Here is a 20,080-nt window from a genome sequence, read left to right as displayed (position 1 = left end):
CACACACAATGTCATTATTCTAACCAAAAAATTCAGTTTTTAAATATCATCAACTATTCACAATAAAACTTTTAGAAGAAAACATAGGAGAAAATCTTTGGTATCTAGGGCTACTTGAAGAGTTCACACCAAAACCATGACCCATAAAAGAAAAAAAAATGATAAACTGGACTTCATCAAAATTAAAAACTTTTGCTCTGCAAAAGACTCTGCTAAGAGGATAAGAAGACAATGAACAAATTGGGAGAAAACACTTGCAAACCATATATCTGACAAAGGACTCATTTCTCAAATATATATTAAGAACTCTAAAAATAAACAAGTCAAGACTTCCCTGGTGGCGCAGTGGTTAAGAATCCACCTGCTAATGCAGGGGACATGGGTCCGAGCCCTGGTCTGGGAAGATCCCACATGCTGCAGAGCAACTAAAGCTGTGCACCATAACTACTGAGCCTGCGCTCTAGAGCCCGCGAGTCACAACTACTGAGCCCGCGTGCCACAACTCCTGAAGCCCACATGCCTAGAGCCCGTGCTCTGCAACAAGAGAAGCCACCGCAATGAGAAGCCTGCGCACCACAACGTAGAGTAGCCCCTACTCTCTGCAACTAGAGAAAGCCCGCACACAGCAACGAAGACCCAACGCAGCCATAAATAAATAAATAAATAAATTTATTAAAACAAACAAGTCATTTAGAGAATAGGCAAAAGATATGAACAAACATTTCATCAAAGAGGACAGATATATAGATGGCAAATAAGTACATGAAAATATATTCAATACCTTTAGTCATTAGGAAAATGTAAACTAAAACTACAATGAGGCATCACTACACCCCTATCAGAATGGCTTTTTAAAAAAAAAAAATGATAACACCAAACGCTGGTGAGGATGAGAGGAACTGGATCAACTCACACGTTACTGGTAGGAATGTAAAATAGTACAGCCACTCTGGAAAAACAGTATGGCAGTTTCTTAAAAAACTAAACATGTGCTTACTACATGTCTTAGCAACTGCACTCTTTGGCATTTATCCCAGAGAAATGAAAACTTACGTTCCTACAAAAATCTGTACATAAGTGTTCATAGCAGCTTTATTCATAATAGCCAAAAACTGAAACAGCCCAGATACCATTCAACTGGGGAGTGGTTAAACAAACTGCGATACATCCATATCATAGACCGCTACTCAGCAATTAAATGGAACCCACTATCAACACAGGCAACACCTTAGATGGATCACAAGGACATTATGCTGCATGAAAAAAGCCAATCTCAAAGGGTTACATACTGTGTGATTCCACTTATACAACCTTTTCAAACTGACAAAATTATAGAGCTGAAAAATAGATTCGTGGTTGCCAGAGGTTAGAAAGGGTGGAGAAATGGGATGTGAATATAAAGGGGTAGGTAACACAATCTCCGTATTGATGGAACATTTCTGTTTCTTAATTGTGGTGGCAGTTACACAAATTAACACATGTGGTTAAATTGCATAGTAACACACACACAAATGACTGCATGTAACAGCAAAGGAAATCATAAACAAAATGAAAAGACAATCCACAGAATGGAAGAAAATATTTGTAAATGATGCAATCAACAAGGGATTAGTCTCCAAAATTTAGAAAGAGCTCACGTGACTCAATATCAAAAAAACAAACAACTCCATCAAAAACTGGGCAGAAGATCTAAATAGACATTTCTCCAAAGGAGACATACAGATGGCCAACAGGCACAAGAAAAGATGCTCAACATCGCTAATTATTAGAGAAATGCAAATCAAAACTACAATGAGATATCACCTCATACCAGTCAGAATGGGCATCATCAAAAAATCTACAAACAATAACTGCTGGAGAGGGTGTGGAGAAAAGGGAACCTTCTTGCACTGTTGGTGGGAATATAATTTGGTACAGCCACTATGGAGAACAGTATGGAGGTTCCTTGAAAAACTAAAATAGAACTACCATATGACCCTGCAATCCCACTCCTGGGCATGTATCCAGAGAAAAACATGGTTCAAAAGAATACATGCACCCCAATGTTCACTGCAGCGCTGTTTACAATAGCGAGACATGGAAGCAACCCAAATGTCCATCAACAGATGAATGGATAGATGTGGTACATATATACAATGAAATACTACTCAGCCATTAAGAAGAATGAAATAATGTCATCTGCAGCAACATGGATGGACCTGGAGATTATCATACTAAGTGAAGTAAGTCAGACAGAGAAAGATAAATATCATATGATATTGCTTATATGCAGAATCTAAAAAAAATGATACAAATGAACTTATTTACAAAACAGAAACAGACTCACAGACTTAGAGAACAAACTTAGGGTTACCAGGGGGCAGGGTCGGGGGAGGGAGGGAGTTTGGGATTGACATGTACACACTGCTACATTTAAAACAGATAACCAACAAGGACCTTTTGTATAGCACTGGGAACATTGCTTAATATTCTGTAATAAGCTAAATGGGAAAAGAATTTGAAAAAGAATAGATACATGTATATGTATAACTGAATCACTTTGCTGTACACCTGAAACTAACACAACATTGTTAATCAACTATGCTCCAATATAAAATATAAATTAAAAAAAAACATGAATTCACTTGACATCAGATTTCTAAATTGTGACACTGAAATCAAGAAGTCAATGGAGCATTATTTTCAAGGAGAAAAAAAGGACTTCTAACCTAGAGTTAAACTATCTCTTTTATTTTTTTTTTTAATTTATTATTTAGTTGTTTTTATTTTTGGCTGTCTTAGGTGTTCGGTGCTACGCACGGGCCTTCTCTAGTTGCAGCGAGTGGGGGCTGCTCTTTGTTGTGGTGTGCGGGCTTCTCATTGTTGTGGCTTCTCTTGTTGTGCAGCACGGGCTCTAGGCGCCTGGGCTTCAGTAGTTGTGGCACACGGGGCTTAGTTTCTCCACGGCATGTGGGATCTTCCGCACCAGGGCTCAAACCCGTGTCTTTCAAACCGCGTGGATTCTTAACCACTGTACAACCAGGGAAGCCCAAACTATCCCATTTAAATATGAGGATTCTACAGTGGAGAAAAGACAGCCTCTTCAATAAGTGGTGCTGGGAAAACTGGACAGGTACATGTAAAAGTATGAAATTAGAACACTCCCTAACACCATACACAAAAATAAACTTAAAATGGATTAAAGACCTAAATGTAAGGCCAGACACTATCAAACTCTCAGAGGAAAACATAGGCAGAACACTCTATGACATAAATCACAGCAAGATCCTTTTTGACCCACCTCCTAGAAAAATGGAAATAAAAACACAAATAAACAAATGGGACCTAATGAAACTTAAAAGCTTTTGCACAGCAAAGGAAACCATAAACAAGACCAAAAGACAACCCTCAGAATGGGAGAAAATATTTGCAAATGAAGCAACTGACAAAGGATTAATCTCCAAGATTTACAAGCAGCTCATGCAGCTCAATAACAAAAAAACCAACAACCCAATCCAAAAATGGGCAGAAGATCTAAATAGACATTTCTCCAAAGAAGATATACAGATTGCCAACAGACACATGAAAGAATGCTCAACATCATTAATCATTAGAGAAATGCAAATCAAAACTACAATGAGATATCATCTCACACCGGTCAGAATGGCCATCATCAAAAAATCTAGAAACAATAAATACTGGAGAGGGTGTGGAGAAAAGGGAACACTCCTGCACTGTTGGTGGGAATGTAAATTGATACAGCCACTATGGAGAACAGTATGGAGGTTCCTTAAAAAACTAAAAATAGAACTACCATACGACCCAGCAATCCCACTACTGGGCATATACCCTGAGAAAACCATAATGCAAAAAGAGTCATGTACCAAAATGTTCATAGCAGCTCTATTTACAACAGCCAGGACATGGAAGCAACCTAAGTGTCCATCATCGGATGAATGGATAAAGAAGATGTGGCACATATATACAATGGAATATTACTCAGCCATAAAAAGAAGTGAAATGGAGGTATTTGTAATGAGGTGGATGGAGTTAGAGTCCGTCATACAGAGTGAAGTAAGTCAGAAAGAGAAAAACAAATACAGTATGCTAACATATATATATGGAATCTAAGAAAAAAGAAAAAAAAGAAGGTCATGAAGAACCTAGTGGCAAGACGGGGAATAAAGATGCAGACCTACTAGAGAATGGACTTGAGGATATGGGGAGGGGGAGGGGTAAGATGTGACAGGGTGAGAGAGTGGCATGGACATATATACACTACCAAATGTAAAATAGATAGCTAGTGGGAAGCAGCCGCATAGCACAGGGAGATCAGCTCGGTGCTTTGTGACCACCTAGAGGGGTGGGATAGGGAGGGTGGGAGGGAGGGAGACGCAAGAGGGAAGAGATATGGGAACACATGTATATGTATAACGGATTCACTTTGTTATAAAGCAGAAACTAACACACCATTGTAAAGCAATTATACTCCAATAAAGATGTTAAAAAATAAATAAATAAATAAATAAATAAATAAATATGAGGATTCAATAAAGATATTCTTGGGTAAACAAGGCTACAGGAACTTTAACATGCAAGAGACACTCCTAAAAATACTCCTGGACCAAAAATTAATGAGTTAAGTTATCAACTCAAGAAGTTAAATATAATAAAGAAAAACAAACATATAAACATGTATATATAATATATAAAACAAACATACATATAACAAAATATAATAAAGAAGAAAAATCTTTTATTTGAAAAGATTTATAATGTAGACAAACCTCTGGCAAGAGTAATGGGGGAAAAAGTGAGATGACACAAATAAATAAAAAAGAATAATAAAGAAAAAATACGTAAAGACACAACAAGGATCTTAAACATAATCAAAGAAAATCATGGAGATCTATATGCTAATAAATTTGATAACATAGATGAAACGGGGTGGGGGACTCCTCAGGCAAAATTACTGAGGCACAAAGAAATAGAAATTTTGAATCAATCACTATAAATTAAAATAGTCATCAAAAGCTTTCTACCTAAACACACACACACATAAATTTTACCAAACTTTCAAGGAACGGATAATCTCTATCATCAAAGATATTCCAGAAAAATTTAAAAGGCTGAAAACTCCCTAACTCATTTTATGAAGCACATATGAACCAGGTTCCAAAACCTGATAAGAAGTACAAAGAAGCATCTTCTATACCAGTAAGATCCAGCTTAAAGAATAATATAATTAAGATACTGTTTACAGTAGCAACAAAGCAATAAGGGAATCTAAGAATTAACCTAAGAAAAAAGAACTTCACAGAGAAAAATTTTAAACTCTATTAAATAACAAATGAGGGACTTTCCTGGTGGCGCAGTGGTTAATAATCCACCTGCCAATGCAGGGGACACGGGTTCCAGCCCTGGTCCAGGAAGATCCCACATGCCGCGGAGCAACTAAGCCCGTGTGCCACAACTACTGAAGCCCGCGCGCCTAGAGCCCGTGCTCCGCAACAAGAGAAGCCACCGCAATGAGAAGCCCCCGCACCGCAACAAAGAGTAGCCCCTGCTCTCTGCAACTAGAGAAAGCCCCTGCGCAGCAACGAAGACCCAATGCAGCCAAAAAATCAACAAATAAATAAACTTTAAATAACAAATGAGTATGCATAAATGAAGAGATATGTCAAGTTCATGGATGGGAAAACTCAAAATTATAAAGAAGTAAATCTCCCCCAAATCTATATACCTAATATAATTTCAATAATATTTTCAAAATAATATTTTAAGATACTAAATGTTATATAGAATAAAGGTCTATAAGTAGTAAAGCAATTTTTTAAAAAAAGTGCAAAACTTCTAAAACTGATGAAAATCTGAATAAGGCCGGTGGATTGTGCTAACGTCAATTTCCTGGTTTTGATACTGTTATTACAGTTATGTAAGGTGTTGCTGGGGTAAATTCGGTGAAGAAGGGTACATGAGAGCTCTCTGTTCTTTTGCAACTTCCTACGGATCTATAATCATTTCAAAATAAAAAGTATAAAAAGAAAAAATAAAAATAAAAAGTATAAACAAAACCTTCACTAACCTTACCTTTCTTCCCTTAAAAAAAGGTTCCCAAAAGAGCTGTCTACAAACCCCCACGAGGAATCACAAATCCTATCCCACTCTAATCCCCCTGCAAGCCACTAATACACAGCAGCCAGAATCAACTTCTGAAACATCAACATTTAATCACTTCTTTAAAACCCTTTAAAAGCCTCCCAGTGCTCTTAGAATAAAATTTCACGTGTAGTTAAAACAAAAACTGTGCTGTGATGTAGCCCCTCTCCGGTGTCATTCCACACCCTCTCTGTTCCGCTAAGCTCTAGTCACACTCATCTTGCCCACATTCTAGTTCCCGAAACAGCCAAGACCTTTCCAGCTTTGACACCTTCGCATAAACCATTCCCTCTACAAAGAGCAGAGAAAAACAGTAGTTGCGAATGTGGTCTCCAAACTTCAAATCACAGGACGCTGAATTCTGCAGGGTTTGATTAGAAACTAACTGAGCTGTTTCTCACAGGGGCAACTCTGTGCAGCATGCGTGTGCCAGGAACTGATTGATATAAGACCGGTTTTAGATCTTCCAAGTAACATCAGGAAGGCCAGCGAATAAACAGCATATTTGATTGCTTACAGTGTGTTAGGTCCTTTAATCCTCAAAACGACCACTTAACGCGAGAGACTAGGATCCTATTCACAACTGAGCCTTTAAGGAGCTTAAGTAACCCGCCCAGAGTTGAATAGGAAGTGGCGGGGTTGTATTCAAAGCCAGAACTGTTCCTGACCTCTACTCAACATTGCCTTTCTTATTCTTTTCCTCTCGCCCACAAACCTACAGATGATCCAGGCAGGTAGCTCCTGGCATCATAGGTTGGAGCCCGGGATTCAGAGAATCCCGACCCTCTCCCACGCCGAGGACAGGGAAGTAGCGCAGGGGCAGAGGTCCAGCACGAGGCACCTCTGAGAGAAGCAGCGCAGACCGCGGGGGGTCGGGCCAGCGGCTACTCACCTGGTGCTGGCTCTGCGGCCACCTTGGCACAACAGCCAGGGCTTCCCCGGCGCGGGCGCGCACGCCGCGGAGAAGCCCCCGGGAAACCCTCCGCGGGCGAGTCCGCAGACACTGCCTAGGTAACGTAGCGCCGGCACCATCGCCTGCGCCTCCTCCCCTGCCTCAAGCCCCAGAAGCCGGCCCTTGAGCCCTACACTGCCCAGGTCCAGGCGCTCTCTAGCCCCGCCCCCAAGCAGAGGCCAATGAGGGGCGCGCCTTCGCCCCACGTGAGAGCAGCCGCCAGTGACCAATGGACTCGCGCGGCGGAGGGCGAAGGGCAGGCCGGCGCCGCCGTAGACGCTGGGGACGCTAGCTCACTCTCTCCTTTTGACGCTGTGAGTAGAGGAGCTAGGCCCCGGGTGGGGCGGGTCTAGGGTGGGGGTTACCCCTCTGCCCTTTCCCTTCTCCCATCGCTAGGCTGACTGAAAATCTGGCCCGCCGAGTCGGGCGTCCTCGATCTTCACCGCCGAGCGGACTCGGGGCCGCGGGACAAAGTCGGGATGATTATGGTGAAAACTGTCGTTTGGGCAGGCCCAGCGGCCTCCCTTCCTCCCGCCAGGCCCCGCCCCTCTCGACCCCGCCCCGCGTCACTCGAGGCTCCGCCCCCCTCGACCCCCGCCCCCCTCAGCCCCGCCCCGCGTCACTCGAGGCTCCTTGCAGGGCACCGCGATCTCCAACCCGGCTCCCACCCAGTGGAGTGGCCACTGGAGAGCCGCTCGCTGTCCAGCCCTAGCCCTCTCCGGACGGAGGCTCTGTCATGGCAACGCCTGATAGCCTGCAGTCTTCTGGACTTTCGTATATGTGGCTCCTGGCGTGCCATTCATTCATTTATTGGTCCTGTAAATATTGAGCGCCTAGATGAACCAGACGGCTCGGTCTCTGACATCATTTAGCAATCTATTTCCTTTTTAAAAAAAGTCCTGGACCGAGATATACTTTTAAATATGCTGTGCGGGCCTGGGAACAGCGACTCACCTGTGCAGGTCACTTCACCCCTGTTTATCTGTAAAATGAGGGAAGTGGACCGTGTAATGTATGAACGACCTGTGTTAAATTACGTGATCCTTTATCACCATGCCTGTTTAACTAACATTTGTTCTCTCTGCTTGATGGAAGTTTTTTAATTTTTAGGGTCAGGACAGCTGAACAAAAATAGGATCATTTAACTTTATTGCTGGAAGGACTTATACTTGCCTGCGTGAACTTGGCTCCAGTTATTAGTCAGGTAGCTTGGGGAAGTCATTTCACCTCTTTGCCTCAGACCCTTCTCTGTGAACTAGGAGTAATAGCAGGATCTCCTTCATAGGACTTTTGTGTGGATTACACGAGATAAGGCTCATCAGATGTTAGCACAGTAAAGTGCTCGATAAAATGATGGCTTTTATTATGTTTATATGGTTTTATCACCTGGACAGTTGTACATATTTTCTTTATTTGCGAAAATAATGTGGAATGTTGCCTGCTTGTTCATCACAAATGAAAAAAATAAGAAATGGTTATTTTGTTAGTTCAGATTTTTAGTTTTAAGCTAATTGTAGATTCCCACGCAGTTCTAAGAAACAGTAGAGATCCTGTGTACCCTTTACCCAGTCTTCCCCAATGGTAACATCTTGTAAAGGATAGTACAATAACTCAACCAGGAAATTGACATTGACACAGCCCATGGATCTTATTCAGTTAACCGCAGTTTTACCTTTGTGCATGTATTTAGTTCTGTATAGTTTTTATCACATGTGTAGGTTTTTTTTTGGCCGCACCGTGGGGCTTTTGGGATCTTAGTGCCCTGACCAGGGATTGAACCCAAGCCCTTGGCAGTGAGAGCTCAGAGTCCTAACCACTGGACCGCCAGGGAATTCTGCATGTGTAGATTCTTGTATCCACCACAGGCAAGCTACAGCACAGTTCCATCACCACCAGGATTCCTCCGTTGTCCTTTTATAACTACACCTCTCTCCTGCAAGGCACCCTCTTCCCCATTCTAGTCTCCCTTTCTAAAATTTTGTTATGCCAAGAATGTTACATAAGCAGAATTATACAGTATGTAATTTTCTGGAATTGGCTTTTTCACTCAGCATAATCCCTTGAGATCCATCCAAATTGTTGCATGTATTGATAGTTCATTCTAATTGCTGAGAAGTATTTCATGGTATGGATGTACCACAGCATGTTTAACCATTCACCCACTGAAGGACATCTGAGTTACTTTTAGTTTTTAGCTATTTCAAATAAAGCTGCTATGAAAATTAGTGTACAGCTTTTTGTGCGAGCCTGTTTTTGTTTTTCTGGGATAAATGCCCAAGAGTCCAATTGCTGGGTCATATGATAAGCACATGTTTACTTTTGTAAGAAACTGCCAAACTGTTTTCCAAAGTGGCTGTACCATTTTACATTCCCACCAGCAATGTTGAGTGATCCAGTTCCTCTTCAGTGTCACCAACTTTTGGTACTATCACTATTTTTTATTTTAACCGTTGCATGGGATGTAGTTGATTTGTTACTAGGTTGAGTGCAGAATTATACAGTTCTAGGGTCTGTGGTCAGGCTTTCATGGGTCAGCCCAGAATAGTGACTTTTTTACTACTCTGTGATTTTGAGCATGTGCTTCTTAGTTTAGCAAAGTGAAAGAACTCAAAATACACATGCTCTTTTTATAAAATTTTCTCTGCTTACCTTCTCCCCTAGGCTTGACTGTACATTAATTTGTTTCATTTAGATAATTTCACATCAAGAGCTCACCTTACATTCATTCACCCTGTAATGTCTTTGGCTAGAGACATTTGTGTTCCAGCCACCACCCTCCTCAGCTAAGAATTCGTGTTCATCTTCCATCTAGGTCAGAACCTATGCGAAATTAGTTCAATGAGTGTCAAGTGATATTAGCCTAAGAGTGGCTTTTGGAACCTTTGCTTCTAATTCCTAAGCAATTGCTCTGCTGTTCTATTTCACTAGACTCTAGACACCTCAGGAATAAGAATTGGCATCAATAATGGATGAATTTGCAGTGAAGTGGGGTTATAATTTGGGGAAAAAAACCTCCCCAGTTCTGATACCACCCCACCTCTCTCTTCACACTTTTACTGCCCTCAAGAACGAGTTGGCTAGTTCAGTCTTTTTGACCACTAAAATAGCCAACGTTTTGAATAGCCCACCTAAGTAATTATGTTTAATATGTAAAAAAAGAACTTTCACTTTAAAACAAAAACTTGTTTATATGCAAATTGCGGGACTCTCCATATCCTATTTTGAGTCACACATTAGAGGTCTGGTCTTCTCCAAGTCGCAAACATAATAGCAACTTTTAGAAACTCTGTTACAAACTTATGGCTCTAAGCTGTGTTATGGTAGTAAGAAGAATTTTTAAAATAATTTTAATTCCTAAATTATTTATCACAGTGGTAGTTTAGTAGTGGTTATTTTTTAACTTGCATTTCACTTGTTTCTTTTAATTTATTAAAGCTAAATTATCAACTCACCGCCAGAGGTCTCCTCTTTCCCTCTAGAAAGCATTCTCAGAGGTAGCTGCTTGAATTCATCTAAAATTCCTAATATCAATTAACAAAGTAGCAGTTGAGAACGCAAAAACCTACCAATTAGTATTTTTAATTTTTCGCTAAATAAAAACTTAATTTTCATGTTTAAATTATTTTATATATAATATATAATATTCTTAGAGATCATAAGCTGAAGTAAATTTGGTTTAATCTTTCCCTGAAGCTGAAATACAAGGTGGGCCAAAATGAATCAAGTGAAAGTGCTTCAGTTTTCACAAACCTCTCTAATTTACCCGCTTAATGAGTTTCCCTGGTTTCTGCATGAAAATGTATCACCCATTGAAGATTATTAATTGCCAAATATTTATTAAACTTGCATTAGGGGATGGTGCTGTGCTAGGTGCTAAGGAAAATGGAAATGAATAATATGTGATTCTTGCTCTTCCTTTTGCCCTTCATACTTTTCTTTTTTCTGCCTAACTGGAAACTCTTAATCATCCTTTGAGACCCATCTCAGAAGACACCTCTAGTATGAAGCCTATCCCTCACTCCCTTCTCTAAGCTCTCACAGAACTTGTCCATACCTCCATTAAGACATCGTGTTGCATGTTATTCATTTGTTTATATGTCATCTATACATATATGGTACATATACTACACATTCTATGAGGACAGGAACCATGTTTTTCTCGGTCTCTCTCTCCTGTGTTGTTTTGTTTTGCTTCTGTCTTGCCATTGAATCTCTTGCACTAAGTATAGCAGACATTCAATATTTATTGAATGAATGGATGGATGGAGATGGCATTTGAGTAAGGTCTTGAGGTTGGGGAAGATTTCCATAGGATTCTGGGGGGCGGGGAGGGATGGTAAATGGAGGGAACAGCCTGAGATGAAGCCAGAAAGCCCAGATTTGTAAATAAGGTTGGCAGCCAAAGGAGTTACTGAGATGGGCACAGGTGGAGAGAGATTTAACCAAAAGCTGGAAAGGGCTGAGAATGTGGGAGGAAGTAGCAGGGGGAGAAGTTTGCAGTAATGAAGGCAGAGTGATGATGGAGGAAGGATAAAGAGGCTAGTAGATGACCCCAGGGTTCTGTCCTCAGACCTCAGCTCTCTTTGTTCTACAACCCGACATCCTTGGGCACTTCCTCAGCTCTAAGGTAGTTCCCACTCAGGCCTCTTTCTAGTCCTCTTCTTTTTCCTGAGTTCTAGAACCATCCAATGACTGAGGAAAGAGCCCTGGACTAATAAGAGAGAAAACTAGGTTCCAGCTTCAGCACTGCTAACAATTAGCCATGAAACATTGGACAAGTCCCTTTAAGCACATGCGTTTATTAATACCCCACCTTGTTCCAGAAAGGATTTAGGGTGTCAGCAAGTTACTTATTATCAGGGCTTCAGTTTCCTCATCTCTACATGACCCTCAATCTTGATGCTGCTGTCTGAGTAATATTCCTGAAGCATAGTTCTAACCATGCCAGTGCTCTATGCTAAAATTTCAGTGATTCCCAGCCACCTGCAGAAGACAAACTTTCTGGCTGATCATAGGAGACCCTTCCCGATGTGACTGTGCACATTGTCTCCCTCCTCTTCTCATGACCCCCATGTGCTGAGCCAACTGAACTACAACATGCCTTAAAGGTTCCTGCCTCAGCTTATCACCTGACCTACATTTTCCTGGCATCTTTGCCTATTGAAATCCTTGTGTGTCTTTAACTCGTTTGAGGTATTTTCCAGGTTCTATCATTTATTTTAACTACCTGGTAACTTGTTTTAGCTGACTCCACCCTGCATTAAGTTGTCAGCTCCTCAAAGGCAGAGACCATGTTTCATTTATCTTTGTTTTGCCCCCACCTGGCACACTATCAGAGAAACTTGAATTCAGATAAATCAGGTTGAGACCCAATTCCAAAATCGCTTTCTCAACTCATAGTTATGGGTTTTTACAGCTGGAAATCATCTGAGCAAATCATCTCATTTTACAAATGAGAAAACCAAGGGTCAGAGAGGTGAAGTTACTTGCCCCGTCTTTCCCAGCTGCCCTTGTACTGCTCTTGCTTTGCACTGTTCTGGGGACACTACTTGCAGCCTTGTGATAGGAAGATCTGTTTCCACGACTCCTCTCTTTTTCTGGATGTAAGTGTCTTAACCTTGACACATTGCTCCTTAGGTGATTTTAGTTTGTCATTTTGGTACTGGAAATGTAGATTGGGACTGGAGCTGGTTTCAGTAAATTTGTAGATGCACTGCCTGAATGGACACCAGGTGGCACCACGGCAGGCTGACTCCAATTGAGGAGTGAACAAGTAGAAAGAACAATGTCAAGGCTGGAAGGAACCATAGAGACCATTCAATTCAGCCTCTCATTTTTGCAGCAGAAGAAACCAAAAAACAGACAGGAGTAACTTGCTTAATAAGTATTGAGTGGCAAGTGAGTCATCAGCTTTATCAGCACAAGAGCACTGACTCTGAAGTTGTAAAGTCAGTTACTGTATGTATGGGACTCTGATTGCCAGCTGATGATCTAATATGAATACTGTTTTATGTGTCTAGGTCAAGTGATGCTGTTTGGAAAAATTTCCCGGCAGTTCTGTGGCTTAAAGAAACTCCCAAGGTCACGTGACTCCCGATACTTCTGGGGCTGGTTGAATGCAGTGTTTAATAAGTAAGTTACTCTAACTAAAGTGAAGAAACATGGGAATTGTTACAGCTTGATGAGTTCCCAGTAGCTAATTTGGTTATTTCTTGTGTTTCAAATGTTTTTTGTGTCGTGCGTGCAGTACGATCCTAACTTTCTCTTAAAGCAAATAAAACATACAAGCACTGAATAAAGATCAGAAAATAGATTACAGAATATTAACTGTCTGGGTTACAGGACTTCAGTGATTCTTCTCATTCATCCTTTCAATGCCTTTCAAGTTTTCTGAAATGAACATTTATTACTTTTGTAATCAGAAAAGCTCAGTAAATGTAATTTTAGAATATTTTATTCTATGGCTTCTTAAGGGATGTAGTTAACCTTTTGAATACTATCAAGGGAAATCAAGGTTTTAAAAAGTTAGTTGAGGGACTTCCCCGGTGGTGCAGTCGTTAAGAATCTGCCTGCTAGTACAGGGTACACGGGTTCGAGCCCTGGTCCGGGAAGATCCCACATGCCACGGAGCAACTAAGCCCGTGCGCCACAACTACTGAGCCTGCGCTCTAGAGCCCGCAAGCCACAACTACTGAGCCCACATGCCGCAACTACTGAAGCCCGTGCAGCCAGAGCCTGTGCTCTGCAACAAAGGGAAGCCACCGCAATGAGAAGCCCGCGCACCACAATGAAGAGTAGCCCCCGCTCGCCGCAACTAGAGAAAGCCTGCATACAGCAACGAAGACCCAACGCAGCCAAAAATAAATATATAAATTTATTTTAAAAAATAAAATAAAATAAAAAGTTGGTGACATGCTTAGAAATATTTTGAAACTGACAAAACTAACCTCCTTCTTGCTTAATATAGCATTAATACCACTAACTAGAGAAAAAAGCATATGTTAAAATTAATGAATATCACTTAATGACATTAATTTGAACAAAGGTTCAAAATTATTCCTTTTAATCTTTTGTCATTAATAAAAATGATAACCAAGTGTAGTCATTCATTCAAAACACAGATACTGAGTACCTCCTGGTGTGAAGCTATTGTGCCACATACGAATCAATGAAGACTCAATGTCTGCCTGATAAACTCACATAAGGATAACATGCCTTGACAGAGTTCACTTGAAAACAAAAACAAAAGCAAAAAAGGTAGCAGGTAGAGCCATTGAATGTTTTCTTTACATGGATTTCACTAATACTTTATCTCCCTCCTCATCATGTGAAGTGAAAAGTGGTTGCTCTTCTGTATTTACGTTGGTGAACATAGTTAAGAAGCTAGTGATTATAGTAAAAGCTACCTGCTTTTGTTCTCTTGCCAACAGAGTGGACCATGAACGCATCCGGGATGTTGGCCCTGACAGGGCGGCGTCCGAGTGGCTGCTGCGCTGTGGGGCTGTGGTGCGCTACCACGGCCAGGAGAGGTGGCAGAAGGATTACAACCACCTCCCAACAGGCCCCCTGGACAAATACAAGATCCAGGCAATTGATGCCACTGATTCTTGTATCATGAGCATTGGATTTGATCACATGGGTAACTCCCCTATCATTTGTTATGGGAAATGCAGGTGATTTGCAGTGACATTTGGTTGCAGTTGACTCACTATTATAGTCATAGGTGTGTCCTTTTTGCCTTTTTCAGTGCAATCCAGCTTGTTTCTTCCTGTGTATGATATTTATTTTTAAATTAAATAGAGGTTACAGATACCTTCCTCTCCTTTCTCCCTGCACTAAGCTTGTCTCTACATGCCTTTGTTCTGTGCTTTATTGACTTAAAATTCAAGGCCTTGTTTGTCAAATTATCTTTGTCAAACTTCTGTCATTGAGAAACACTCACTAATGTAGAAATAATTATATCCACACAGCTTCTGCTTGTGTGGGCATTTCTCTCCTCCAGTGCATTGGGCATCTGACTGCAGAATGGCCCTGTCCATCAGCACAACCTGTATAGTGAATACCTTGTATGGTTAATAGGGTGACTAACCGTTACTGTTTTCCTGGGGCTAAGAGGTTTCCTAGGACTTAGGACTTTCAATCCTAAAACTAGAACAATTCTGGACAAACTAGGATAGTTGATCATCTTAATGGTAAAGCAGGTTCTTAAACTGTACTTTTTTTCCCCCAGAAGGCCTACAGCATGTTGAAAAAATAAGGCTATGCAAGTGTCACTATATTGAGGATGACTGTTTGAAGAGACTTAGTCAACTTGAAAATTTACAAAAAAGCATGTTGGAAATGGAAATAATTTCATGTGGGAATATCACAGACAAAGGTATCATTGCTTTGCATCATTTAAGGTAGGTGGTCAGTGCCAAAATGGAAACTTGATAATGTTAAGGTGAATAATCGGAATTTAAAACAGTTGAGAGGTGGTGTCTTTTTTTTAATTCTGAAAAATAGAATTTATGAAAATGACTTAACTGTCAGCTATAATATTTTAAAACAGTTTAAATTATCACCCTTAATATGTTATGGTTGTATTGCATTTTTTAGGGAGCATCTTTTTAAAAAATTGACCTACATAAAGCACCTAGCATGGTTCCTGTTACAGAAAGCTTTCAATAAGCACTAGCTATTATACTTCCTCCCCATCTTTTAATTTCCCTTATGTTCTGCCAATAACCTCAGCATCACAGAAGTCTGAGAAATCTTAAACATTAGAACCAAAAGTACTAGATTGTTTATCTCTTACATTCGTTGAGGCTTTAAGGCTTCACCTTTTAATACACACTTGAGTTCCTTTAAGAACTTTCCCGATTTCTTTTCCTTTCTAGGTTAAGATTCATATTTTTAAAATTCAATTTACTTAAACTAAAAACAAAAACATGAAACCATTCACCCATTTCTCCCACTCCCCACCCCGTGCCTTTGGCAACCACCAATCTGTTCTGTGTATCTATGAGCTTGCTTATTTATTTTTAGCTTCCATATATAAGACATCATACAATATTTGTCTTTCTCTGACTTATTTCACTTAGCATAATGCCCTCAAGGTCCATCCAAGTTGTTGCCAATGCAGAATTTCATTTTTTTATGGCTGAAACTACATCATTGTATACATATACCACATTTTCTTTACCTAATCCATCAATGGACGCTTAGATTGTTTCTGTATCTTGACTATTGTAAATAATGCTGCAATGAACATGGGGGTACACATACCTTTTCGAGTTAGTGTTTTTGTTTTCTTCAGGTAAATACTGAAAAGTAGAATTGCTGGATCATATGGTAGTTCTGTTTTCAATTTTTTGAGGAACCTCCATGCTGTTTCACATATGACTGCACCAATTTACAATCCCACCAACAGTGCACAAGGACTCCCTTTTCTCCACATCCTCACCAACACTTATTTCTAGTCTTTTTGATAATGGCCATTCTAACAACAGTGTGAGGTGATATCTCATAGTGGTTTTGATTTGCATTTCCCTGATAATGATGTAGAGTATCTTTTCATGTACCTGTTCTCCATCTGTATGTCTTCTTTGGAAAAACGTCTATTCAGATATTTTGCCCATTTTAAAAATTGGATTGTTTGGGGTTTTTCCTATTGAGTTGTATGAGTTCTTTATACATTTTGGATATTAGTTCCTTATCAGATATATGATTTGCAAATATTTTCTCCCATTCAGTAGGTTGCCTTTTCATTTTGTTGATGGTTTCCTTTGCTGTACATAAGATTTTCAATTTGATGTAGTCCCACTTGTTTACTTTTGCTTTAGTTGTTTTTGCTTTTAGTGTCAGGTGCAAAAAATCATCACCATGACTGATGTCATATTTTATATTTAACATGCAAAGGAGTTCTATGCCATAATATACATAAAATATTTGGAAGAATTCAGCATTATTGATGTAATTCAGAACAACTAAACTGTCCAAGGTCTGGCTTAGTGCCTAGCATGAATTTCATTTAAAGTAGTACTCTAAGACTACCGGTCTAAAAGTCATTTTGAAAGTGTAGGATGATATGAACACATTCTGTGTGTAGCTTTTTTAAGTCAATAAAGCAAGTTTATTTTTAATGCTATAAGAGTAAAGGCCAAATTAAATTAACTTTTAAAAATTTCTCTGTTTGCAGAAACCTCAAGTATTTGTTTTTAAGTGATCTTCCTGGCGTAAAAGAAAAAGAAAAAATTTTCCAAGCCTTTAAAACATCACTGCCTTCTCTGGAACTAAAATTAGACTTGAAGTAAAATAATAATATTCAGTAAGTGCTTATTTCAATATAAAGTATCATGTGCAATTGTTGATCCTAAACAGCAACAAATATTACATAATCATCAACAGAACTATAAGAATGTTATACTACAACATTCTAGCAGAGTCCATCATGTAGAAAATAAACATTCAGATGTGATTCACTAAAGTTACTAAGTTAGAAGTGAGAATTTAGGTACATTAAACCATTTTAAGAAAAATGCAAACCAGGTACCATTTTAATTCTTATATATTCCTTATTTTATATCAATCCTATATAAATATCTGTTGACCTAGATACTTAAGAGTTCTTTAAAATGATTTAAATGTACAACAGATATTCTTTATTTTTTAACAGTAATTTGTTGCATTTTACTTTATTGAAGCATGTTACTATAAATATACAATTATGAAAAACTGAAACTGTCACTGAAACTGTCATATTCATTGATGGAGTCAATTATGCAAAGTAGTCAGTGGTTGCTGGGGCATTCATATTGCTTCCCAGGATTTGCATGCATTTGTCATGATCCTGCATTCCTGTGCTCTTTATACCATACATCCTTTCTCTGAATGAACAGTTTCTGGCTAATTTGTCTATTTTGTAGGCTTAGTCTAGTGTCTTATTAAAACTAGACATAAATACCTGGCTGGATTTAAATAGCTTTGCTGATTGCAATAGAACAGAGGAAACAATGATGAAGGCCAGCAGAGCTATACTTACTTTTTGCTTAAATTAAAAACCTGCTTCAAACAGAAAAATTTAACATGTCAATTAGAAACTAATTTGTATTCCCTCATATATGTTGGATAGTACTTCCCATGAGCTCAAGGGACATCATAAGTATAAGCACAAATTCACTTTACATCTAGAAAGCAGTGATAAAGAATATCATAAATAGGTATAAACAGATTTTTATTTTTACCTGCTTCAAATGGTCCTGATTCTATTATTAACTGTTAGTTATATGCCAACTTGTTTGTGGATTTCTGTATGTTTGGTTTGAATATTAATCTGTTGAATATAACCTTGACTGGAGATAATTTTAAAATAAACACTTTCTGTGATGCAGCATTAAAGTAGAAAAATGAATTTTAGTTGTGTTAGGAACCAGCTTATGTAAATAGCACGTACCATAAATGATATACTGTTTACTAATATAATTGCCACTGCCATTTTAAAAATCAGAAAATAGTAAATAAAAAAATGATAAGGATGTAGAACAGTCTCATGTGAAACAGTGGCGATTCCATGCTGAAGAAAAGATCACAGATATGGTTAAATTAAGTATAAGCACATATTTAATAGAACTCATTAGAAATAAATGACCACTTCTATCTCAGGCTTGTTTGATTACTATGTGATGAAGCAACTGATTGACCACAGGTTAGTCTGGAGCTACTTTTCTACTCTGAATGGTATTCCTTAAAACTACTGGATAAATTAGGCTGTTACAGTCATCTGCCTCGTCAGGTACACTGTTGGGGGTAAGGAAAAAAAGAAAAACACAAAATGTAAACTATTAGCAGAAGTTGGATGTCCTTCTTTGTCATTTGAATCAAGTCTACATAACAAGAATTAGATTACACTGTGACTAGTATTTAACCCGCTATCAGCTCTATGCAAGAAGCTACATACATTAGGAAGCCTCAGGATATCACTAAACTGTCTGGGGTAGCCAAAATTATTGAACAGATGCCAGAATTTGGTGGATTACTTAGCAGTAAGTGAATAAGGTCAAATGCTCTCATGAAGAAAATTAACATAGCAGTAAACTGAGAATGCAGAAGAAAGGTTTTGAAGATACAGTAAAATACATCTTCAAAAACCATGGCGGAGGACTGCTAGGAAATAGCAGCACATCAATCAAAAATGGGGCTGAGCAATAAGAAGCAGACATCAGCTTCATATTGCCCTTGTGTCCAGGGGACAAGGATGAAAAAGCTTTTTGAATAGGAGCAATAGGCCAAATCAAAGCTAGTTATATGTCATCATTTTAAGCATCACTGTACAAAGCTAGGAATTCTCAATAATGTCATTTTGGTCTATTTTCTTATTAGTTGTTAACTTTTAGTTGTTAGGTTGGTATATACACACACATATATATGTGTGTGCACTATAGATATACGCACATACACATACAGTGTAAAAAGATATTTCAGGGAAAACATCAGCTTATAACCTTATGTCTTTTATGACCCAAGTAAAAGCTCATAAGCAGTTTCTTCCAAAACCCAGATCACTATAGTCCTGCCAGTATCTCTGTCTCCAAGTCTGAGACTGAGCTGGAGAGAATGAAGTACTAATTACTTTCAGGCTGGCAGGCCCAGTTCCTGTGAAGCCTGTAGTTCTTGTTCTACCCCTGGGTCAGCTGCCAAGCTTCATGCCATTGTTTGCAAGGGGAATTGGGTGAACAAGTTTAGATGGATTATAGTAAATCCATCTTGTCTGCAAAAATGACTAAGATGCATCCTTTACTAAAGGTAAAGACCAACGTATATGTAAGAAATGTCTATAAACATATCATTAAATATATAAGCATGTAAATTACAGTCTTTTATGATCATCCATATGATTTTAAATATTTTAAACATCTCACATATTCAAAAAAGTTTCAATATATAAAAATCAAGAGCTAGAGCAAGCAGAAATGGAATTTTAAACATTTTGGTTTCGAGAACCTTAACTCT

The 20,080-nt window shown here is 39.1% G+C and overlaps 2 protein-coding genes across 4 annotated transcripts in view; one reads left to right on the top strand and one right to left on the bottom strand.

The window, feature by feature from the left end:
- The window catches only part of L2HGDH (L-2-hydroxyglutarate dehydrogenase), a 52,766-nt gene extending 45,240 nt beyond the window's left edge, over positions 1 to 7,526 (bottom strand). For both annotated transcript variants that reach the window (XM_068545616.1, XM_068545619.1), the window contains exon 1: positions 7,031 to 7,526. In XM_068545616.1, the coding sequence (XP_068401717.1) occupies positions 7,031 to 7,170 (140 nt within the window). In that variant the 5' untranslated portion in view covers positions 7,171 to 7,526. The remainder of the gene's footprint in view (positions 1 to 7,030) is intronic.
- Positions 7,308 to 19,916, top strand: DMAC2L (distal membrane arm assembly component 2 like). Of its 2 annotated transcripts, none has more exons than XM_068545638.1 (5): positions 7,308 to 7,404; positions 13,111 to 13,222; positions 14,521 to 14,729; positions 15,324 to 15,492; positions 17,271 to 19,916. In XM_068545638.1, exons 2-5 carry the CDS (start codon positions 13,119 to 13,121, stop codon positions 17,383 to 17,385), a joined length of 597 nt encoding a protein of 198 aa, XP_068401739.1. In that variant the 5' UTR covers positions 7,308 to 7,404; positions 13,111 to 13,118; the 3' UTR covers positions 17,386 to 19,916. The 2 variants fall into 2 exon arrangements, with proteins under 2 accessions (XP_068401739.1, XP_068401737.1); XM_068545636.1 differs by having other exon boundaries at positions 15,321 to 15,492.
- The last annotated feature ends 164 nt before the right edge of the window (positions 19,917 to 20,080 follow it).

This window comes from Eschrichtius robustus, chromosome 1 (assembly GCF_028021215.1).
Source record: "Eschrichtius robustus isolate mEscRob2 chromosome 1, mEscRob2.pri, whole genome shotgun sequence".
In the NCBI taxonomy this organism is placed as follows: Eukaryota; Metazoa; Chordata; class Mammalia; order Artiodactyla; family Eschrichtiidae; genus Eschrichtius; species Eschrichtius robustus.
This window is presented reverse-complemented; position numbering and strand designations above follow the sequence as displayed.